This window comes from Podarcis erhardii (genome assembly GCF_964252035.2).
Source record: "Podarcis erhardii genome assembly, chromosome: 1".
Taxonomy (NCBI): domain Eukaryota; kingdom Metazoa; phylum Chordata; class Lepidosauria; order Squamata; family Lacertidae; genus Podarcis; species Podarcis erhardii.
In genome coordinates, this window is record NC_138497.1 from 86,684,324 (window position 1) to 86,708,453 (window position 24,130).

The 24,130-nt window shown below is 48.5% G+C and overlaps 2 protein-coding genes across 3 annotated transcripts in view; both read left to right on the plus strand.

Moving 5' to 3' along the window:
• The first annotated feature begins 583 nt into the window (after nucleotides 1–583).
• On the plus strand, nucleotides 584–18,009 carry DNPEP (aspartyl aminopeptidase). Its single transcript, XM_081843910.1, has 15 exons — nucleotides 584–721; nucleotides 869–935; nucleotides 3,787–3,875; nucleotides 4,048–4,161; nucleotides 4,892–5,017; nucleotides 7,738–7,868; nucleotides 9,137–9,221; nucleotides 9,368–9,472; nucleotides 9,936–10,013; nucleotides 12,497–12,580; nucleotides 13,651–13,811; nucleotides 14,956–14,995; nucleotides 16,074–16,175; nucleotides 16,750–16,917; nucleotides 17,592–18,009. Exons 1-15 carry the CDS (start codon nucleotides 716–718, stop codon nucleotides 17,640–17,642), a joined length of 1,407 nt encoding a protein of 468 aa, XP_081700036.1. The 5' UTR covers nucleotides 584–715; the 3' UTR covers nucleotides 17,643–18,009.
• Nucleotides 18,010–21,910: 3,901 nt separating this feature from the next.
• PTPRN (protein tyrosine phosphatase receptor type N) overlaps nucleotides 21,911–24,130 on the plus strand; it is a 33,922-nt gene continuing 31,702 nt past the window's right edge. The window contains exon 1 of one of the 2 annotated variants that reach the window (XM_081839249.1): nucleotides 21,911–22,135. In XM_081839249.1, coding sequence (XP_081695375.1) covers nucleotides 22,027–22,135 — 109 coding nt within the window. In that variant the 5' untranslated portion in view covers nucleotides 21,911–22,026. The remainder of the gene's footprint in view (nucleotides 22,136–24,130) is intronic. The other variant, XM_081839250.1, reaches the window with a different exon arrangement.

The window sequence follows — 24,130 nt, forward strand, 5'->3', positions numbered from 1 at the left end:
TACCGTAAATACCCCAGCCCAGGCAGCAGCAAGAAGAAGCTGGTGGCGGCGGCAGGTTAGGGGCGCAAATTACTTGCCTTGCCCCGGGTTAGGGGGCGCAAATTACTTGCCTTGGGTGCTGACAACCCACGCTACGCCGCTGGGTGCAAGACTTCTTACTCTGGCCATGCCGACGGCAACACACGTTACAGTGGTGGAACACTCGATGCGCTGAAAACGGAGCCTTAAAAGTCATGGATAGGACCAGTGTTTTTTGGTTTTTTAATTGTTTAGGGGTGCTCTCATTTTCCTACTGATATTGAAATACTGCCCCTCAATGAGGCCAAACTGAGTCACAAAATGTTTAGGATTATGCGTCTCCCTAGAAAAAAGCACTTGGTAGGACTTTGGTTGCACACAGCAGGAACACACTTATGCCAACTGCAGGGGGTTGGACTAGATGACTCTCGGGTCCCTTCCAACTGTAGTTCAGCGATTCTATGAAAAGGTGGCTTATTATGGCAAGCATCGCGTTGGCAACGTACGGCCAGCCCTCCACGCCCGGTGGCGGACCTCTGAAGCCCTACCGAGAGCTGCCTGCAGAGGGGGCTCCGCCCGCCACTTCCCTTCCCGAGGCCCAGCAGGCCCAGCGCAGCCGGGCGGGGCGGGGCAGGTTCTCGCTAGAGAGGGAAGCGGCGCGGGCTTCGTTCTTTGGCCGGGCCGGAGCTGGGCAGCCATGCAGGTAGTGTAAGCTTGAGGGGGCTTTGCTGAGAGGGACGGGGGTGGCAGGAGCGCGGAGGGTCTCTCGGGAGGCCTCGTGGCGTCCGCGCAGAGGCGAAGCCGGGTTGCTCCGGTGCCCCCTCGTGACTCGCTCCCTTTCCTTCCCCAGGCGAGCTCCAAGCAGGCGGCGCAGGAGCTGCTCAAGTTTATCAGCCGGAGCCCCTCCCCTTATCACGGTAAGACGGAGCCCGGGACCGGGGGCTTCACGCCCGGGAAGCACTTCTCCAACAGGAGGTCTGCCATGCATTTAAAGCATATGTTTTCCCCCTGAAGAATCCCAGGAACTGGGTGTTGGGAATTGTAGCTCTTGCGAAGGAGTAAACTACAGTTCCCAGGATTCTGTGGGGCGGCGGCGTAAGCAGTGTGCTTTAAATGCGCGGTGTGAGGGGTGTAGATATGCACAATTGGGGGGGGGGGCGGAGGGTGCTTAAGGAGATAACAGAAATCACTGGGTTAAAGCTGGCCGAAAGTCCAGCGGTACTATTATTATCAATATATGATGGTGTGGAAGGTTCATAGGCTGGGAAGGACTTGCTCACAAATTTATTGACAGCTGCACGAGTTATTATAGCTAGGAACATAGCTGTCAACTTTCCCCTTTTCTTGCGAGGAATCCTATTCGGAATAAGGGAATTTCCCTTAAAAAAGGGGGAAAGTTGCCAGCTATGGCTAGGAAGTGGAAAGGGGCATGGTGGATATAAAATGGGAAAATGGTATGAAGTGGTGCAGGTGGGATATAGCTATTAATGATATACTAATATGTGCTATTAAGGTAAGACCGGTTGTATGCAAGAAAAGTGATTTTGAGGAGCTACGGAAGGTGTTTGTAGAATTTGTACTGTTAAAACGGAAAGGGGTCAAACCATCACAAAGAGGTGTTGAAATTTTGGGAGGTTGGATAGTTACCATGGAATGGTCTTGGGCATGGGGTGCACATTTTTATTCTTATTTATTTATTCTTATTACTTTGTCAAAATAAAAAATAAAATTATATTAGAAATAAATAAATGTGAGGTGTCTGCATTCTAGTCAGGAAAAAGCAGAGCCATTAGGGCTGTGGAGTGGGTAAAGGGCTCCATTCAGCCCTTAAGCCTGAGGGCGCCCACCTTTAAGATCTTCTGCTGAGACTGTGGTCACACTTGCACCATTAAGCACTCTTATAGCAGTTTAACATTCATGGAGAATCCTGGAAACTATAGTTTATGGGTGCTGGGAATTGTAGTTCTGTGAGATCAGCACCCTTAACAAATTGCAGTTCCCAGGATTCCTAGGGGAGTTACAATGACAAAAGTGGTATGAATGTTTTAAATGTATGGTGTAGATGTAACCTCCTCTCCAGGTGACTACTATGTCAGATGTTTGGCATCCAGCAACAAAATAAAGGGCTTTTATCAGCCTATAGTCCCCCTCGGAGCAACCTTCCTAAATTGCCTTGCCTGGTACTTAGGCTCTCTTTTTGGCACCAGGCAGGGAAAAAAATGTTATTTGTCCAGTCATTTCTACCTTGTAACTTGAGTAGCTTTTAAGGATTTTCATCCATCTTACTGTATTTGTACTGTGATACAGTTGGTTGTTCACTACCTGAAATTCTGGATAAGTTGGTATTTAAATGCTTTTAATAATTAAACTTTTGGAATATTGTGGGATGCTTTTCATTCCACTTTCATAATTTTCTGCAGAACTTTAATGCATGCAACATGTTCCTTATCTGCAAGTCTTGGTGAGCATAATGTGCCATTCATTGAATCATCTGTTTCATTTCCCTTGTAGAGGCTCAAACAGGTTCTGCTTGATTCAAGGTGGTTCATTGGATCATTTTAAAATACAAGGAGGGTGGTTTATCTTCTCCACTGTGTTGGATGCTCAGTGGGCAGAAGTACAAGCTCAGGCTTGTATTCAGCTAAATTCTGCTCAGAGTAAACCCACTGAAATAAATGAATCCAAGTTACCCACCATTCTTTGTTAATTTTCACACTTAATTTTTATTGTTGCATGGTGATGTCACAAGAAACATTTCTAGGGAAGGAGCTTTAGAAGGGCAAATGCTTGAGCCCTGTGCAGATGAGAACCACAAGTGCTTTTTCTCTGCACCCTCTTTGGCTCTGTCTGGCCTCGCCTTTCCTCACGTGTTTATCTTGCTTTCCTTAATACATTTCTTGTTTGCTCTGTGGACATCTGAACCCAGAGGGTGTTCTGAGCAGTTGCCTATCCTTCCGTGTGTAGGGGCGGCAGCAAATCCTAATCGTTTCTGTGAAGGGTGCGGTAACATGGATGTTAGCCTGCAGAGGCTGGGAAGCCACAAAAGGCTTTGTAGCTGAGGCTATGCTTGCTGCTAGGGTAGGGTAAGCAAGTCAGGATGATAACATTACAATATGACTCTCACACTTGAGTTCAAGAGTACAAATAGGCCTGTGAGTGCAATTTAAGCTGCATCATGCTGATTTTGGTTTTTTGGCAGGGATGTGGGGTATCATTCATTACCTACCTATACCCCAGCCTTTCAAAGCTCTGCCATCAAAACTTGTGGGACAGTGAATTCCAAGTAGGGAGGCTGCCGCAGAGAAAGACCTTGTGAACCCCAAAACCAAGACAAATGCACCCAGTGAAAGACCACCTACCAGCTGACCTTAGGACTCAGACGTATTGGGAAGAGGCGAGACCTGGAGGTGTATGTTCCCAAGCCATAAAGGGCTTTGAAGAATAGCCAGCACCTTGAATTGAACTTGGGGATGGACCAGCAGCCAATGCAGCTCGTATGATAAAGGAGATCCCAGGATCCCAGCACTTGTCCCCAGTTAAATTTCTGGGAGGAGAATTCTGCATCAGCTGAAGCTTTAGGCTATCCCCAAGTGAAAAGCATTACAGTTGTCCCAAAATTGAGGGAGGGGGAAGCAGTCCCCCAAACTTCCACCTTATTCAGGGCAACCAAATAGCTCTTTGAAGCCTGCTTCTGCATGCAGCTTGGCCAGCTGGGGGTGAGTGTCTTCATGCCCCCTTCATGACTGCTTGTGTTTTCCTCTTCTGCAGTGGTGGCCGAATGTCGGAGCCGCCTGCTTCAGGCTGGTTTCCAGGAGCTGAAAGAAACTGAACACTGGGATATCCAGCCTGACCGAAAGGTGAGGAAATAGAGCGGCTTCTTCCTTCCCTTTCTCATTTGGGAATTGGGGTGGTGGGAGAAGGAGTGGGGTGCTCCAGATGAGGCCTCTCCCAGGCACCCCATCTATGGAACTGGGTAAAACACTGATGTCTCCAACTCTTTCTTTAACCCCTCTCCCTCCGCCATATTAGTATTTTGTGACCAGAAACCTCTCGACATTGATCGCCTTTGCTGTTGGGGGACAGTACCAGCCAGGCAATGGCTTCAGCTTGATCGGAGCCCACACAGACAGTCCATGTCTGCGGGTAAGCAGCAACCCCCCCCCCATACTGCCTAGCATGCCCCTAGGTACTCTTTAGCATTCCTTCCTTCCTGCAGCCCTCTGTTGTCTCAGTCCTGCGTTATTTGTCGTCTCCCCCTTTGCATTGACTTTCTGTGAACAGGCCTGTCCCGATACCCAATATGGATGGTGTGGGGAGCCTATGCCCCCCCCCCAGATGCTGTTGAATTCCAACTCCCACCAGCATGCCCAGTAGTCGTGGTGAGAGGTAGGACTCCCAACAAAAACTGGAGGGCCACAGGTTCCCCATTCCTGCAAATACTGTTTTCGGCCGTTCCTTTTGCCTATGTTATTGGATTGCCAGTGTTTGCAGAATTGTGATAAACTTGCTTCCTCCTCCTGGCAGCAGTCTGGACAACATCCCTTTGGATTTGCCACCTTCCACTCCTTTTTTTAAAAAACAACAACTGTTGGTTAGGATTTTTTAACTGGACTTACTGAAATGCATCTTTTAACACTAAAGAGAAAGCAATGGACCAAATAAATGCATACAGAATACCAACCAATTGAGTGCATAACTTGGTATATATGTATACAATGAATGTAACTGCAAAAAATCCAAAGCTGCCACCCACTCTTATGACAATAACTCTGGCCCTATTTCTCGATGTTGGGTCAGTTCCTTACAATTTGAGGAGCTAATTCAGTGTGTGCTGTTATACGTATACGTATGAATGTCCTTGTGTGTCATCCAGGTGAAACGCTGCTCAAAACGTAGCCAGGAGGGCACAGTCCAGGTGGCTGTGGAGACATATGGAGGGGGCATCTGGAGCACCTGGTTCGACCGTGACCTCTCTGTTGCAGGAAGAGTCATCGTCAAGGTTAGTCCTGGCTGGGGCCCTGCACTGTGGTGTATACTATGTGACTTTAGGAGCTCTTCAATGCTTAGGTTTTTCCAACTGGAAGAGACCTGACTTTACCTCCGTATTGCAGCCATGTCACATTAGGGCAGGGGTGAGGAACACTTGCCAGCCTAAGAGCCAAATTCATTTCTGGACAGCCTTCCAGGGGCACATGCCAGTGGGGGTGGGGAGGGCCAGAGACAAAAAGTGCACAAAGAAGCTAATGCAGTTTTTATCTTTGGGCAACTGAGTAATTTCTACACACACACACAGTCCTCTCTATCTTCTATCCAGACACCCACAAGGTATTATCAGAGGACTGTCACAGCTGAAAATTGGCCGCAGTTTCTTTAATGCTTAAAAAGCTGGGTCAGCATGAGTCAGCGGCCTGCACCGTATATATAGAGTGAGAAATGTTAGTTGGTTGGCTTGGTTGGTTAGTTGGTTAGTGAAAGCTGGTAGTGTTGATGTGTGTACAGTTGGTCAGTCGCTTTTGCAGAAAGACTTTTAAGAATAAAGCTCTGCAAGGATACTTTTCTCGTGGACTCTTTTATGCCGACAAGGGTCCGAGGATCAGGCTGAGGCAACAAAGGGAGGTCAGAACCCTTTCTTTTTGTTTTTTTACAAACACTGACAAGGACAAGGACATATTCCAGTTAGGAAGAAACACTCAAGGAGGGCAGGAAGTAGACCTACTAAAGGGTATGGCTGAGGAGGGAAGAGTACCAAGGGCCAGATAGAGAGACTTGGTGGGTAGGGTTGCCATATTTCAAAAACCAGGACACCTCCAAAATTGTTGAGCCAAAAAAACTTGCCTAAGATCCAGGACAAAGCGCCACCTTTCGGAAATATCTCCCCCCTTTGAAATCCAGATAATGTCCGGGAAAATCCAGACATATGGCAGCATTGGTGGGCTGCATTGGCCTGAAATCCAGGCCTGAAGTTTCCATCACCTGCACATCAAGGCCTATTCTTATATTTGCTTTGCAGCCTGGGAGCTGCTGCAGTAGGACTGGTGAACTTGGCCTTCTAGATGACATTGGATTCCCACCATGCATCATTCCTGATCATTGGCCACACTGGTTGGGGCTGACAGAAGTTGGGAGACTCCCAGAAACATCTGAGGGCCAGATGTTGTTCTGTCCTACAGCATGACGTCTTCGATTGCCACTCCAGTAATGTGAGAACCTTGGGGTCACATGACTGAAATTTGAATGTGGCTACTTCCTCTCCACCACTGCCCTGGGTTAGGTGTGAGAAATAGCTCAGTTTCCACAAGTTCAAACTCCAGATAGCTCTATTGCCCAGTTGTTGCTTTTTTCGTTTGGGGTTCTTGCTATTATATGCTGTTAAACTGAAGATTTTAGTTGGTTGTCTTGGGTTTTTTTTAAGTAGTTTGTTAAATGCTAACATGAATTGACATATTCTGAGGGTGCTTGATGAAGGAAACTGAAGTGTTTATCATGTGGAATAATCAAGCTTCATGCATTGCATTGTTTTGATTGAGACTGAGATACAACAAAGGTGCCAACAGCGAATATCCTTCCCTGGAGACAAAGTCCATAAAAGTGTTATTAAAAACCAGCAATTTTAATCTTCTGTTTAATGAATTACCCGATCAGTGCTTTCTGCCCTGGTAAACATGAGTGTGTTCAGTGGAGCTGGTTGCCTAGCTACACTTGAGTAGGACTGGAGTCTAGTTCAAAGTGTGCCATACTTTGCATACTTTAAAGTACTTGTCTGAATATGACTGAAACCAAAAGCGATGAAGAGATGAAAGTTCTGATCAAAAAGATGTTTGGGGCTTTGTTCCATTCTGCAATTCTGTTCACACACCTACCTGAGAGTAAAATTAAACATTAATTTAAACCAAGTGGAGATGAGGTTCCTGCAAGCATAAGTGCATGGTCTGTGTGGGCCAGAAGATTTATTAAGTGGAAATGGAAGGGTGCATAGTTATGGTGACACTCTTACCAAATTGAAATGTGAAACTTTCTAAACCTTCCTCCAAACTCATGTTCTAAAATGCCTTGAGCTGTCATAAATGCTCTTAGTTGGCATATTTTGAGAACAAGGGTCTCTTTTTTGCATTCTTTCTGATTTGCTTAAATACAGACGCTCAGGGCTGAAACAGATCTCTTCTTCTTTTTGTTGTTGTTTTTGAACAACTTTAAAGGAGGGAGGGTCTCCCATTTTCATCCAAGCCAGCAGCATAGGGGGTGGGAAGTATTCTCTCCCCCCCCACCCCACTACCTCTGAAAGTGCTAATTGTCAATATTGGTGAAACCATGAGCAAAGTTAAACTAAACTATTGGTCCAATCTTTTCCAGTCTCTCCCCCCTGCTAAGCTGCCTCCCCCCCCCCACATGGGCACTTTTCTTAGATTGTTCATGATAGCTCTATTTTCCAGAAGGGCCATATCTTGGTGGAAGATCACCTGCTTTGCAATTTGATCCCTGGTCTGATCTCTGGATTCTGCAAGTCGGGCAGCGAAGGAGGCCTGCCCGATACCGCAAAGAGCTGCTGCTATAGACAACACTAGGCTGGGTGTGCTAGTGGTTCAATGAGAGCCTTTAGCTCCCAGCTGCTGCCTTAATCCCGCTCTCCTGTTCCTCCCTTCTCCACATTATGCCAGTGGGTGAAAGTGGCAGAATGACCCACACCCTACACTGATGTCCCCCTTCTGTTTTCCATTTCAGGACCTGTCCACAGGGCGCCTGGAGCAGCAGCTGGTGAGGGTGGAGCAGCCCATCCTCCGCATCCCACACCTGGCCATCCACCTCCAGCGCAATGTGAATGAGAGCTTTGGGCCAAACACAGAGCAGCACCTGTGAGTGTGTAAACTGCTGTTCCTCTGTGCTCATATATTCCATGGTGGGTTGGGGCGAGGGGCAGCAGGCCTGGCAGGCACTCCTGTCATTGGCCTTTCAGGAAGAGAGTCAGCTGCAGAGTTTGATCCCCTTGGGTGATGGGGAATGACCTTAGCTCAGAGGAAGACCATCTGCTTGGCATGCAGAAGGTTCCGGGCTCAAGCCCCCCAGCATCTCCAGGGCTGGGGGCTGGGAATGGTCCCTGTCTGAAGCCCTGGAGAGCCACTGCAAGTCTAAACAGCACGAAGCTAGGTGGACCTGACTTGGTATATATGACAGCTTTCTATGTTGCTACAATACTCTGTGCTTTAGGATTGCCTAGAGAGGCCCTGCTCTGGATTCTGTGTATAAATCGTATAAGACTGGCTGGGACTGGAGGGCTTACTGGCACCCCATCTTTATTTTGTTTTGTTTTTTTACTTCCAATATTTATAGACCACTTAACGTTCAGAATTCCTAAGCAGCGTACATAATTTTTTAAAGAAAACTACACCTTATAGAGAAAAAGAATAATTAAAATTCATTGTAAAAGCAGAAAGCCAATGGAAAATGCCTGCTGAAATGATGGTCTTTGTCACGTGCCTGTCTAAGTTTAAACCAAGCCATACCCACCTGCCCTACACCTGGCCTGTGTGATCTGCATCGCCTGCCAAGCCTTGTGCATAGCTCCTTGCATGGCTCTGTGCCAGCCCCAACAATCAGGTGGTGCTTGCACTGAGCTGTGCATAGTGTGCTGGAACCCTGACACTCAGCTGATTCTCAGGACTTCAAAGCTTCATGTACTGTACAAGCAAGAAAGTGGCCCACCTGACATGGTTGTGACACCAGGTGGTTGACAATGGGGCAGCCCTGCCAGCATGTCTAACTTGGCCCATGGAGATGATAAGGATCCAGGCTGCTGGCTGGATCCAGTTCTCCACCCCTGGTCTAGAGGTCCACAGGTTCCCCAGCACTTGGCTGTTGGGTACCAGGACCATGCTCCCAATATGATGGCAGGGGATGTGATAGCAATGGGAGGGGATGTTCCCTAAGAAAAAAAGGTGAGGCGTAGTTAGTTTCTTGCTCTGCCTGGGGGGCTGACTTTCACCAAGTGGCTTCTTTGGAAGTGTTTTGTGCTGTTGGGTCTTGGTGGCTCCGTGGGCTCCAGTTGCTTCTTGGAGCCAAATTTCCCAGAAAGCAGCAATAATGAGTAAGCCAGTTAAACAGCCAACACACCTGCCGTTCCCAGGGTCCCGATTCTGGCCACAGAAGTCCAGGAGGCCCTGGAAAAGAAGACGTCCAAGACAGACACAGCTTGTACCTCATCTCTCCAGGTAAGGGCGGGAGGCGGGGGACACAAGGATGCTGTTGAATTGGCTGGAGAGGTGCAGTAGGCAAGTCCAAAACAAAGGGGAGAATTGACAGCTTTCCAGAGTGGAGTATGTCTCTTTTACCTTCTCACAACTTTTCTTTCTCACAGAGTCGTCACTCTCCAGCCCTGCTGGCCCTCCTCTGCTCCCAGCTGAAGGTGAAACCGGAGCAGGTGGTGGAGATGGAGTTGTGCCTGGTGGATACGCAGCCTCCTGTGAGTGCCCTTTTTTATTAAATAAATAGACAGACAGACAGACAGATAGATAGACAGATAGTGCATTGGGGTTGGCAGTGGGGTTTTGGTTTTGGACAGAGCTAGCTTTCTAAGGTTCACATGGTTGAACTCATTACATTTTCTAGCTCCATGCAACTTTCTTTTAGCACAGCAATGGGGAACCTGCAAGCTTCCTACCAGCCAGCATGGTCAGTGGTGGGGGTTGTAGTCTAGCAACATCAGGAGAACCACAGGTCCCCCACCCTTTGGTCTGAGAGAGGGAGGCGTAGAGAGAGATGCTTATTCCAGATTCTCATTCATCTCCTGGGGAAAGATCCCAGCTGCTACTCTCCAACCCGTTTGCAAAACCTGCAGGGAGAATGTGTGGTGTGGCAGACAGACTGAACCAGGGAAAGGTTGGTCCCAGCTCAGGATTTTTTCTTTCTGGTGAATCCTCCTCCAGACACTAGGTGGCGCCTTCAGTGAGTTCATTTTCTCCCCTCGCCTGGACAACCTCCACAGCAGCTACTGTGCCCTGCAGGTGAGTACTTTGTGTGGTGGTGGGGGGGGGGGGTCGGGTCAGAGATGAATCCTCTTCTGTGATCCATCAGTGCCATGGAAAGGAGCCATCCTCTAATCTGCTCTAATAACTTGTGTTTCCCCCAGAAGTCACCTAGAAACTACTTCTAACCCTTGCTCTATTGTTTCACATTTCATCCCCACCCCACCCCATGTACTAAAATCACCTGTTACTCTTGCAGTCAAAAGGTGGGGTGACCCATTTAACCACTTTGCATGGTGAAACTATTCCTATGTTTGTGGGAATGGCTGTGTGCAGAAATATATCTCTCTGTGTGTAGCAACAGGTAGAGAAACATTTCAAATCATGGAGGGGTTATGCAGAACCACAAGGGTTCCAGCTCAGATGAAATGGAATACTGTGGTTTACATGGAAGTAAACCAGACAAGCGGGGGGCGGGGGGGAGGTGAGGAGAAAGTCAGAAGCAGCCATGTGCAATGTTTATCTATGTAGCATCAGGCATGGGCCTTGGGTCTTTTGTAAAGTTTTGTCAAAAGGTAGGGCATTGACAGGTACAGCTTTTTCCTTTTTTTATAAATAATTTTTATTAATTTTCCAACATACATTTATAATATCCAACCTAAATATATCACATATTTTCTCTTTTGGACTTCCTTCAGCCTCTCTAACAATCATCCATTATTCAATTTTTTAATTACACTTTCCTATTTTTTATATTGCATTTTATATACCTTCACTTTCTTATTTTTCTTCAACACAATATTACTCAAACATTCACAGAACTTCTTGAAATCCCACTAGCGTTATTTGCTCATCACAAATACATTTCAAATAATCTGAAAATTTTCCCCAATCTTCGATGAACTTTTGGTCTCGTAGATATCTGATCTTCCCCGTTAGTTTATCTAGTTCTGCATAGTCCATCAGTTTCATTCTCCATTCTTCTAACGTCGGTAGTTGTTCCTGTTTCCATCTTTGGGCCAGTAGTATTCTCGCTGCAGTTACTGCGTATTGGAAAAGTTTGCAGTCCTTTCTATTTATATCATTTCCTACTATTCCTAAAAGAAAAGCCTCTGGTTTCTTAACAAATGTATATTTCAACATCTTTTTCAACTCATTATATATCAATTCCCAGAAGCCCAGGTACAGCTTTTTCCAGAACTGTTGCACTACAGCGGAAGCAGCATGTGATTTTAAATTCTCCTTTTTGTGAAATGACTAAAGGCACCAGTTATCTACCCTGGTGACACTCTTCTCCCCAGTACACCAGCTTTCTGACATGGGACTGCAGCTTAAGAGTTGAGCCCAAGGGAGTCCTTCCATTTGCTGTAGTTAGAGGCCCAAGACAACTGGAAGCACAAAACTCACAGTCCCTGAGCTTGTATACTTTCCCAGATACCTAGGATGGGCACAGGTGGGGGGGGGGGACAGACATCTAGTCAGAAACCATAAGTAGTCTTTCCTTTTTTTTTTTTAATAAATATTTTATTAAGTTTCAGAAAAAACAACAAACATAAGAAAAAAACAAGAACAGATACACAAAAATACAAAATACATAAGAAAAAAGAAAAAATAGTTTCAAAAAAGAAAAGAAAAAACACATTTTAAGAAAAAAGAAGAAAAAACACAAAAATCCCTCTTTTACTTCTCATCTTTGATTCACTTATTTTCTTGACTTCCTCACATCTCCCTTTTTTGTATCCCTGTTAAAAATTAATTCAGCAAATTCATATCCAATTTATTTGTCTAATTATCCATCCAATCTTATTTTTAACCTCGTTGCTAGAATCCCTTCAGTTCATTTCAATGCCATTAACTTTCAAAAATTTTACAATATTTCTGTAAATAAATTTTAAATTTCTTCCAATCTTCTTCCACCGACTCTTCTCCCTGGTCTCGGATTCTGCCAGTCATTTCCGCCATCTCCATATATTCTATTACTTGCATCTGCCATTCTTCCAGAGTGGGTAGATCTTGTGTCTTCCAATGCTTTGCAATGAGTATTCTTGCTGCTGTTGTTGCGTACATAAAAAAAAATTCTATCCTTCTTTAACACCAATTGGCCGACTATGCCCAGGAGAAAGGCCTCTGGTTTCTTAGGAAAAGTGTACTTGAGTACCTTTTTTAGTTCATTGTATATCGTCTCCCAAAAGGCCTTAAGTAGTCTTTCCTGTGGTGCCAGAAGGGATCTAGCATTGCAGAGAAACCGGTACTGTTTAAGAAGTCGGCTCAGTAGAGAACCTTTGCAAATGTTCAGGCCACGGAGGCCAGTCTAACCTACAGACTAAAGAAAAATAGTTTAATTGTAAGTACAGAATTTAACGTACTGAGAACATGAAGGGAGACGCTGACATGGTTTCTTTAAGAAGTCAGCTCACAAGATAGCAACGCATAGACTAGTAGCAAATATTTTTGTCCCAGGGCACTCCCTATCCTGCCCCATTAGGCACTCCCTAACCTTTTCCCCTTATGTTTTTCTACAGGCGCTGATTGAATCCAGCAAAGAGCCTGGAGCTCTTGCCAAAGAACCAAATGTGCGCCTGGTTGCACTTTATGACAATGAAGAGGTCAGTACGAGACAGTTGTGGATGGGCAAGGCTACATTCTGGGTAGAAAAGAGGGAAGGACCATAGCCCAGGGGTAGAGCATCTGCTTTTCATGCAGAAGGTCCCAGGTTCAATCCCCGGCATCTCCAGGTAGGAGAACTGCTCCTAATCAGTGTAGACAATACTGAGCTAGATGGATCAGTGGTCTGACTCGGTATAAGGCAGCCTCCTATGTTGCTGCAGAAGTGGAAAGTGAAATCCTGTTCTGAGCATTAGGTACCCCTGCCCGTACGGGCCAGTCGTGTCCGACTCTAGGGTTGTGCGCCCATCTCACTTAAGAGGCCGGGGGCCAGCGCTGTCCAGAGACACTTTCGGGTCACGTGGCCAGCGTGACGAAGCTGCTCTGGTGAGCCAGCACAGCACACGGAAACGCCGTTTACCTTCCCGCCAGTAAGTGCTCCCTATTTATCTACTTGCACCCGGGGGTGCTTTTGAACTGCTAGGTGGGCAGGAGCTGGGACTGAAAGACGGGAGCTCACCCCGCCGTTCTGAGCATTAGATGAATATTATTATTTGGAGAGTGGCTCCACCTGATGGTTTGATAGATGATGGGGGGAAATGTTATGAGAAATTAAGCGGCAGAAACACGTCTGCTCTCTGAAACATTAATTCATTTATGAAACACCTTTCTTCTAAGGAGCTCAAGGATGGCATTCCTGCTTCTCCCTGTCTCCATTTTATCCTCAGAACATCCCTGTGAAGTAGGCTCAGCTGAGAGGGACTGGCCCAAGCTCACCCATCAACCTTGCTGGTTGAGCGGTGATTTGAGCCCTCGTCTTCCAGGTCCTAGTCCAGGGGTGGGAAATGTTTGCTTCTCCAGATGTTGCTGACTCCTGTTGTCCTTGACCATTGGCCCTGCTTGATGGGGGCTGTATATCAGCAGCATCTAGAGGGGCAAAGGTTCCCCACACCCATCATAAGCCAGTATTCCTAACTGCTGCATCATACTGAGATGGGAGGTGGAATATTTTTGGGTTAAAAAGACTCTTCTTGCTGGCTCCTTTACTGACTTGACTTGACTTATCTGGCAGGTTGGTTCCCAGAGTGCACAGGGGGCTGGCTCGCTCCTCACTGAACTTGTCCTTCGGCGCATCTCTGCTTCGCCCCAGAACTTGACAGCCTTTGAGGAAGCCGTGCCAAAGTCCTGCATGATCAGTGCTGACATGGCCCATGCCGTGCACCCCAATTATGCGTGAGTATGTTGCTGTGCCCAGCAGGAAGAAATGCACGAGGGTTTAGCAAGTATTTTACTAAATATTAGGCATTCTGCTGTGAATTTGCTGGCTTGCGGTACAAGCTGAAAAGTTGGCATCTGTTGTGGAATTCGGCTTTCAAAGAGGCTCTGCTTTCATTAAAAAATAAAACAAAATCTAGTCCCATGGTTTTATAAACGAAATTGTTTGATACTTAAAACTGTAGGATAGAAATGCAAGCTGTCTGACTTACCAACTCTCAAACTTGAAAATCCTGAGGTCAGAAACATCTCTTTATCAGTTTAGGCTAATCTGCAAAATCCAAGTCATCTATTTAAGGGCCCTTCCCTCCATTATAACAAGGGAGTAAGGCTCCCTAAACTGTTGAGCATAAGTCCTGGGCCTTGGACCCCTCCAGAGCAGAACTGGGGAATCTGCCCCCCCCCCCCCGCAGACATTGTTGGACTCCAAATCCCATTAGCCCCAGCCAGCATGGCTGGTGGTCAGGGATGACGGGAGTTGTTGTCCTGCAGCATTTGGAACCACCCTCAGGGGTAGCGTTTTGGCAAAGGACACGGATTGAGGCAGAACCAGTAGTTATGTTCAGCCTTCCCCGACAAATGCACTTTCTCTCTCCCAGGCCTCATGGTCCTAGAAAACAGTTTGGCAGTGTCAAAGGCAGCATATGCTGAAAGTCAGAAAATGGAGGTGCTCTTCTGCCTTCCGAGTTTGGCTTGTACTTGTTCCAGATGATGTACCCAGCGCTGAATCTGCCCCCTGGCAAATGGTGCCCTTGGGCTAGATGCAGCTCTTAGGCATCACTGTCAAGAGAGTCTTTCTCATCCTGCCACTGGCATATGGCAGTGCTCCTCTTCCCCAGAATGCCTGTCTCCGCTCTAATAAAAGTCCTTTGTGCATAAATCTGTGTACAGGTGTTCTCACTGACACATCAGGAGTGCCACTCTACCCCCCCCCCCCCCCCGCAAAAAAACCCTGCTTCTTTTGAAATTGCTCCCAGGCATTGAAATAACACCACATCTCTTCTTAGTTTAATTCCATTGTCTCTTCTTCGAAATTCAGCCTCATGTTTCTAAGAGTTTGGATCTACTTGGCCAGGGTCTAATTTGATGCTCCCTTTTGCAGCGACAAGCACGATAAGAACCACCGTCCAGAGTTCCACAAGGTAGGTGACGGGGCCACGAGGCAACAATAAAATGTGGAAAACTAAGGCAGACTCTCTGCAAGCAGTAGCAGAGTCGTCCTCAGCGCAAGTTGAACGGGGGAGATAGCAAAACTTACTCCTGAAACTGAAGTTAATTCTTCTTTAAGACCTGATAACATTGGTTTTTAATACACAAAACTTTGCCTCTGAATGTAAGAATGAGCTTTTGGAGATGCTGGTGGGGTGTGTGGGGGATTTGCTTTTGCTCCCGTAGCCTAGATGTTGGGAAGTATGCCAAAGGTTATTCAATTGCTGGAAACAACATGTTAGTTACAGTCCTGTCCTTTTCAATATTTGTGATGTATACCTTACAGGCTGGAACTGCAACAGAATATTGTAGTGTGCAGTGCTCTTGTTCTGGATTCAGCCAACTGCCCCTGCCATTCTGATAGGGTGTTTCATTTCATTCCCCCTTGCCCATTATTCAGTATTGTGTGCCCACTGAGCAGGCTCAATCCTCCTTTGGCTTTTGGGTATTCCTCCCCCAAAATAAAAATATTGTAGCACTTCTGCAAACTTTAGGAGCTTGCCTAAGCCCCTTAAGATTTTGTATTGGGGTAGTGGTGCTGTTTTGCCTACATAAGCAATGACACACCTAGCTACAGTAGATGGAAGGAATGATTATGCCAGTGGATTTTTCTGTTGTTGTATTTAGTGGGGCAGGAGGCTTGTTCTGGGACTTTGGATGTCTGGTGGCAAGCATTGGTCCCATCCCATGGCTGGGGGGCTCAAGGCGGTTGCTCGTCTCCTGATCCCACAAGCTAGAAGAGCAGAGGGAAGAATGTCTGAAAACCCAAAGAAAGACACATTTCTATGCTTGTTTTCTGTGTGGGATACATAGAACTACTGCATTATTCTGGGGCAAGATTGCCATAGGGTAGGTCTCTGCTTTCCAGTGGTTCCTTTTGGCTTCCACACCGCCTTCCTTCTGTTGCAGCTCATGTTTCGGGAAGCAAAGCTTTATGTTCTTGATGTGTGCAGACCACATCTCCTTTCTTAGTTCATCTTTTTGTTCTGAATCCTCTGGTTTCTTGTGCAGGGCCCTATAATAAAAGTGAACAGCAACCAGCGCTATGCCTCTACTGCTGTCACCGAGGCCCTGATCCGAGAAATTGCCAGCCGTGTGGACGTCCCCCTGCAAGTAAGCATCGTTCCTTTCTACCTCAAGAGCTATTCCCAAGCTTTCCCCTTGCACTTAATGACTGCGGCCACTAGAGGGTGAGTTTGGATCGGCCAGCGTAGGGAAATACACAAGTGCTATGTCCCTGTACTGTAGATTCTGCAGCCAGGGACCAATGGGGCAAGATGCCCCATCTGCCGTTGGGGGACGGGAGATGGGACCAGAAATGGTGGGCCTTCAGGATGAAATGCTATGGAGAAGACCTTACCCCTTGTCTGAAGATGGGTTTTTCCCGCTTCCTTCTCTCTCCAACCCTTGGCTGTTCCTTCTTGGGTTTTAAGGTCTGTGGAGTGTTGACAGCATTTCCACCCCATGGCTGTCTCTTGATGCTGGGGTTGTGCACATAGGTGCCCAGAACCTTCTCCCCAAAGACCTCCTCCACTCCCATCATCGACGCTCAGTAGATCCATATCTGGCCGCCTTTCTTAATGGCCTGGTCCAACAGCTAAAGGGAGTCCCTAACCCGTGGGCAGTGTCAAGGCCAAATCAGCTGCTCAGGAGCCTTAAGAGAAAGCAATTCATTTGCCTATTGCAGGAATTCATGGTTCGGAATGACTCTCCCTGCGGCAGCACCATTGGGCCCATCTTGGCCTCCCGCCTTGGCTTGCGCGTCCTGGACATGGGCTCCCCGCAGCTGGCCATGCACTCCATCCGCGAGATGTGCTGCACTTCCAGCGTCCTGCAGTCCATCACTCTCTTCAAGGTGGGTGGCAGCTCAGGTGGGGCAGAGGGAAAGCGTTTGCCTTGAGCGGAGCTGTCTTCTGCTGCCTCCAAGGGTGTGGGTGTGTGCCCAGGTCTCCCACCCACCCTTTCCCAGGTTGTCCTCACAACAACCCTGTGAGTTAGGCTAGACTGAGGAAGCCTGAATGGCATGAGAGAGGAGTATCCCGTTCGCAAAGAAACACACTTGTCATGGGCCTTGGCTGTACGGTTGGGAGCAGGCCAGGAAAGAGGGAAGGGCAATGTAAACAGAGAGCTTTCCCTCTGGCCCTATGTATTGTTTGGGGAGGAGGGGGGCACAAAGTGTGAAAAGAGCTTGGCAGACAGGAACAAGGTTTCCATACGTATCGAGGTCACCATCCTCCCCGCCCCGGGTTGCAGGTTGAGCCCTGCTGCCGCCCACTCCCTATCTCTTCCTTGTAATCTTGTCTGTATGTTACCATGGCAACGATGGTGCCCTCCAGTCGGTGATCGGTTTCTGTGGCAACATGGTGCCTCACGATTCTCCTGCTGCCATGGTGACGCCATCATATGTGTGTGTTTGACAGCTGCCCCGTTCCCCCCCCCCCCGGGTTGTTCTTCCCCCACCAAACCTGACTCTTCCTCCTCTTTCTTTCTTTCCTTCCTTCCTTCCTTCCTTCTTTTCTTCTTTCCCAGGCCTTCTTTGAGCTGTTCCCAGTGCTGGATCAGGGACTGCTGAGCAACTGAAGAGCATCTCAAGCACAGGAAGCGGCTAACGCCCCCTCTCCCTGGCCAGATAGCAATTAAGGCACATGTTGTACAGCGGCTCATGGAGCGACTGCTTCTGGAGAGTTGCATCTTTTCCCCCCTTTCTACAGTCATTTTCCAAAAGAGGCTGGGCATTTGAGGCTTGCATACAGCCAGGAGGGCCTGATCCAGAGAGCCAGTGCCATAGAACAGCTCATCCTCGCTCCTTCATAGCTGATAGAAAACTTTATTCAAGATAATGACATGTTAAAGGGCTATCTACAGTCATCTTGGTGCTTTAAGTGGGCACTGAAATTATGGGTGAAATTCTAGCATTGAATAAATGCCAAGTGATGCATACTTTTAATTGGATCATCCCACTCCCACATCCTTTGCTCATTCACTTGGTTGGGTTCTAAATTAGCTACCGCCCTGTGTGAAGTGCCTCTCTCAAAATGTCAATGAGAGATACTGGCTGCCAAGCAAGCAATGTCTGAAAGGTATTATATACACAGGCAAGTACACAAGATCACACCAGGTAGATTACGTTTGTGGGAATGCACTGTTCAGCACCATTTTCTATCCATAATTCTAGTAGCTGGGGGGGGGGGATCCCCAGAAACTTGGCTGCCTAGATACCATAGAGTTGCCATATTTCAAAAGTGAAAATCCAGACACAAAAAATGGGTTGACGTACGTTCTGATTTTCCCAGATAATTTCACCTGGACACTGTTTTTGACAGCCAAGTTCTGGCAATTTCCAGGAAATTTTGGATGTATGGCAGCCCTAAGATACCAATGAATGGAATCTCCTTACCCAGGGAGCTCCAGAAGACTTGTTTACTGAGCATTCCTCCTGAATTGTTGGCAAGGAGGTTAGATGACATTGCATCAATTCAAGTGTTATCCCACACTTTCCTGTGCATTTTCCCATCACTTTCCTTATTGCAAAGAGCATAGCCTTTAGGAGAAGGTTTGTGACGCAGGATGTCCTGGTCCACTGTAATTGTGCAGCCAGAGTTTGCCACTATGTGGTTGAATCCAATCTGAAAATACTGATAGTCTGAAAGTGCCCTCAGCCCCTATGCAGGCCTGGTCCTGGGAAGTAGGAATATGGGTTTCCCAGCTCTCCGTATCAGGGCGGAGGATTGACCGTTCTAATCTAAAATAGTGTCAAAGCATCATCAGACAATACATGCCTATCTTTAGCAGAGCCTCTGGTTTTAGCTCTAATCTGGGCAAGTGGTGTTAATGAAAAGTGGACAGAAAAGACACAGACAGCCTTGTCAACGTGGTCACCTTCCTCCAGTCTTATACCATTTGCTTAATACCCCCATAGTTTCTCCTTCAGATATTCTGTTGGAAGGGAATAACACAAGAAGCTGACTGCAGTGTCACCATGCATGGTGTAGTGAGGAACCTTTTCAGCTGGAGGCCTCTGTTTGCTCAATGGCAGCCACCTGTGGATGCTGCGTGTCAGTGATGGGTGGCGTCAGAGGCAAAAGTGTGGGGAGCAACAGATGTGATTTTTAACCTTTGTACAGTGAAATCGGAAGTGTTTACATACACCTTCCACCCATCCCGCATCTGTATCCTTCATCCAGACAAGCCAGGGGCATGGTCACAGGTCAGGGACACATTGCTGCCAGGAAAGAGCAGAGCCATTGAGCGATGCGGCATGAGAATAATCAGGAAGCTTGGAGGGCTGCATTCAGCCCCCAGATCTGAGGTTCCTACCTATCACTGCTCTATGTGGAAGGCATCTTTTTCCAATGGCAAAAGCCAGCAATGGGAGCCCCTGGGCAAGAACTGAGTCTCTTGTCTGATCCTTTGACCCAAACAGTCGACACGCTGTCTTCCAAGGCAAAATCAAATATTTCCATTTGCAAAAACTTCATGCTTTATTGTTGTGCCCCTAACTTCTGTTTCCATATCCCTGTTTTCTAGATGGCACACAAGCAATCTCTTGCCTGCTATATAGTCCTCCAGTTGATGGTGAAACATGTTCTTCCAACTATAACAAAATTGTAGGGAAACAAAAAAAGAGAGGCAGCCTTGTTGTATGCTGCCCTGACCCCCTAGCAAGTTATATAAGTTTCTAGTTCTATAGAAAGAGACAGGGAGTTTGAAAAAGTAAACAGCTTTATTCCTACAGTGTGTGAGGAGGTACCAGCTGAAATGAGCAAATAGCATTTCCCTCTTCCTGCCACTAAATTAACCACTAAATTAACCTATGAAAGTTGCTGTTGTGGAATGCCAAAAAAAAAATGGCAGAACCGTGGGAATTTGCTTAAGGGTATTTTGTCACAAGAGCCTAAACTTGCATCTTTTGGGTTGGAGCTGCTCTGCATTGAAAATTGGCAGGAGCACTCAGCGGCGTAGCGTGGGTTGTTAGCACCCGGAGCAAGGCAAGTAATTTGCGCCCCCTAACCCGGGGCAAGGCAAGTAATTTGCGCCCCCTAACCGGGGCAAGGCAAGTAATTTGCGCCCCTAACCTGCCGCCGCTGCCAGCTTCTTCTTGCTGCTGCCTGGGCTGGGGTATTTACGGTAAGGTAGCCACGGCGGCGGGTCCATGTCAGGTGATCTGAGGCAAGTTGCCGCTGGCGCTGCCGGCCAAACGACGCCACTTGCCTGGTGGAGGAGGAGGGCAGAGAGGCGAGGAAAATGCAACATGGCCCAGCAGCTGCAGCGGCGGGGGGGGGGGGGGGGCTGTGAGGAGGGGCTGCCTGGTGCGCCCTCCGCGGCCCTGACGCGCGGGGAGCGCCTGAGAGCCGCTGCCTGCCGGATGCCTTCAGCCCGGACGCACGCACAGCTCGTCGGTTCCGCGAGACATGGGGGCGTGCTACAGCCTGCGCCCGAGGCTCTTCGGAGACTCCGGAGGCGGCGAGCGCGCCCCCCCCAGATGTTGCGCCCGGTGCGGCCGCCCCCCCCTGCACCCCCCACGCTACGCCGCTGGGAGCACTTAACATTGGCTCTTCAATACAATGGCTGTTGTTCTGGCTTAGCCCCTCTAGTGAGTGTATTGGGCCTTTCCTGTTTTATTGGAACTGGTGAGGAGAGTGTGCGATGACTGGCCTTGAATCAAGTGCACGTGCTCTGCTTTTGAGAAGTGCTCTTGTTTCTGGTGCAGTCTTTTATTTGCAAAATGAATCCATAGGTCACTTTTTCTTTTTAATGAGGTTGCATCAGGAAGGCAAGGGGGCACTCACTTTTGTTGGTGGCATTCCTTCAGAAAGTGGCAAATAGGTCTATTAAAAGCCATTTTACTACTGGCCATTTTTAGGGGAAATGTGTTTACTATGATTGTGCAGGCCTCTAGAAGCCAGAGAGCATATTAAGAAGAGTCTTGCTGGAAGAACGTGAATGCACCTGCGCACGCTCGCTCGCGCGCTCTCTCTCTCTCTCTCTCTGTCTGTCACACACTCACTCACACACAGAGAGAGAGAGAGAGAGGGGGAGAGAGAGAGAGAGACTCACACCCTCATTGCCCTGAGCTGCTATTAAGTAGTTGGGAGCCAGACCACCTTGCTGGCTTGCAAATCATCTAGAGTTCTGCTTTACCCTACCAACGGAGAGAGGGTCGATTCTGCACAATCCATCTGGCAGGAATCCTCAAGGATATATGCAGAAGTCTGTGGATCACGTGAGAGTGGAATGACATAATACTGCCTTGCGGAGTCCCCTGTATCATTCCTTTTGAACGAAGAGCGGGAGCTTTGGACCTATAGGAAAAATAGGACATATAGGGAACCCCCCCCCCAATGGATTCAGTTTGCTTAACCTCCCTTCCCCATTCAGGTAGAAAAAGAGGCACTGCCGATTTATAACCGAGCGCGTCACACAGAGCTATTTCTGGTTGCTGCGCTCTTTGGGGGGATCGTGGTGGAGATTTCAGTGGAATGTGGCCAAACCCTAGACTGTGGCTGCGCCTGCCTGCAGGAGGTGTAATTCAACAGCCTCCGCTAACGGAACGATTGGTGTAACTTAATGCATCAGCAGCGAGGGGTGTGTGCCAGCCTCGCCTGGCGAAGTCGGTGCGACTGGTCGGAGGCGGAACATGGATTTGAGAATGCGGCGAGTATAATACGAGGCGAGAGGGGCGTGGCCTCTCGTGTAATAGGGAGGCGTAACTTTTTTTCCCCAAGCAGGGTGTGGCCGTGGCTTTTTTATTATTGGCTTTCCCTGTGGAGGCGTGTCCTTTCCCTGCGTTGCGATAGGTCACTGGGGCCCCAGAGTGTGCTTTGCATGCTCATTGAGATTGGCTGGTTGGAGGTGCGCGTCCTGGTCTCGGCCTGGAGGGGGCGCTGATTGCCGGGTTAAGGATGGTGCAGCGGCCGTGGAGGCGGCGGCTGCCTGGGCTGTGAGCGCGGGGGCACCGGCCGGCATGGGGCGGTGGCGGAACCTGCTCCGGGCGCTCGGCTGCTTCCTCCTCTCGCTGCTGCCGCTCCTCGGGGCCGGCGCTGCCGCGGATCGCCCGCTGCAAGTGCTGCACGGTGAGATGGATCACCTGGGGGTGGCGAGGAGGAGGAGGATGCAAGCGGGCGGGAATGAGGGAGGGTGGCCAGAAGGGTAGGACTCTGGACGCCGGAGAGGGAAGGGGAAGGCTTCTTCGCTTGGGATGCTCGAAACTGGAGTGGGCGGGGTGAGCGGAGGGGGGGGGGTCTTGGAGGAGCCAAGGAGCTCCTTGCTTCCCGGCTGGCAGAGATTAGGGGCAGCCCCTTCGCTTCCATATGGCAGCCTGGAGCTCCGCTTCCTATTTTTCGTGCACACTGGAGTTCCCTAGTCTTGATCTCCCCCCGCCCCCGAATAAATCCGAATTTATTTCCGCCCTGAGGATTGGAAAAGTATCCTTGGAGGAGGGTTGGGTTTCGACTATTAAATATGGTGGGGGTTTTGGGGGGGGAGGTCGCTCTTGGAGACGGAAAGGTGGGGGGAACGAAGGGAGATGCCGGCCCCTTCGCTCTTACCCTTCCCGCAGGTTGCTCTTTTCCAGTGGGAGGCGGTGAGAAGTGGGGATCCCTTGGTTGTTGTTGTTTTCTTTAAACAGCCCATGTAACACGTCTGCATCAGTTCCGCTGGAAACATGGAGTGGAGCGTCTCCCCCCCCCCATGCTGTCTCCCCACCCCCTTTCCCTATTTTGCTTCTCCTACTGAATCCTCCAGAATTTTCCCTCGGGCTTTAGGGTCCTGGCTGGGTGTTGGTGCTGGTTACCCCCTCCCCCCACCGGCCCCCGTTGCCCCCTTTTCCTTGCACAGCTGTCGATGTATTTCTCTACCCACACGCACCCCACTCTCCCATGGGATGTTTTCCTCCTTTTCCCTGGTGCGGCTTCAGCCCCCGCCAAAGGGAGATTGTCACCATTTTGCGTGGCAGCCTGTCATGTGCACGTCACAGCGTTGTTAGCCTTGGCTGGCTTTGCCTCCCCTTTCTCTGTTCAGCTCCAGAGTAGACCGCTTCTCTCCCCACCCCCTCACCGTGTTTTCCTCCTCAATTCAGTCACTGACGTCATTCTCTCTCGCTGGGCCTTTCTCTTCACCCCCTCCCCTTTTCCAGCCTGACCCAGCTGCCTGTTGCAAACATCCACTGTGCCCCTTTAGAAATTTCCTTCCTTCCTTCCTTCCTTCCTTCCTTCCTTCCTTCCTCCCTTCCTCTCACTGGCTGAAGAAAGCTGGGATGCTGAGAGGGATTCCTTCTAGGAAACAGCAGAGCTCTCTCCATCAAGTGCTATAAAAGTGCAGAGGAATAAGCTTAGCTTGGTACCCTCTCTGGGCCTGGTTATTGATTTCGGCTTCCTTCTTGGCAGTTCCTTATTTGCAAAATGAATCCATAGGTCACTTTTTCTTTTTAATGAGGTTGCATCAGGAAATGGTGCAGGAAGGTCAGTGTTCCTTTTTCCTTGCAGCTCTCAAACTTGGGCAAATCTGCATCTTGGTTCAGTGCTTCAGTGCACTTGGCTGAATAGGTTGGATGTACAGCAACGCCTTCCAGAACCACTACTCAGCCATGCACTGAACAAATGTGAAGGTTCATGAACCTTTTGGATGTTTGCTCTTGGACCACCCTCCTTCGCAGGCTGTCTTTTATTAGATGCCTCTCTTGAGTGGGGGGCATTCAAGAGGCCAAGGTTGTTGCTTGTTAGTTTTGAGAGAAACTGTTAACGTAGGGAGCTGCAACTCTTTATTCCATGCTCAAGGAGGGAAGTGAATGAATTGATCTGCCATGTTGATGAATTTTGACGTAGAATGATTACTGGAAGCTTTTCACCTATTATAGGTTAGGTGCTGAGAATGGACTCCTTTGCTGATCAGTTTCCTGCCCTGCTTGGCAGTAAGGGTGCATTAGAGACTGTGTGGTGGGAGATGGGAATGCTGGAATGGGGGGGGGGGGAGAGAGATAAATCCCTCACACCGAACCCAGTGATGGCCATGGAATATGAGTGCATTGCTTGGGCCATGGGCCTTTAATGCACAGGAACCATGAAGGACAC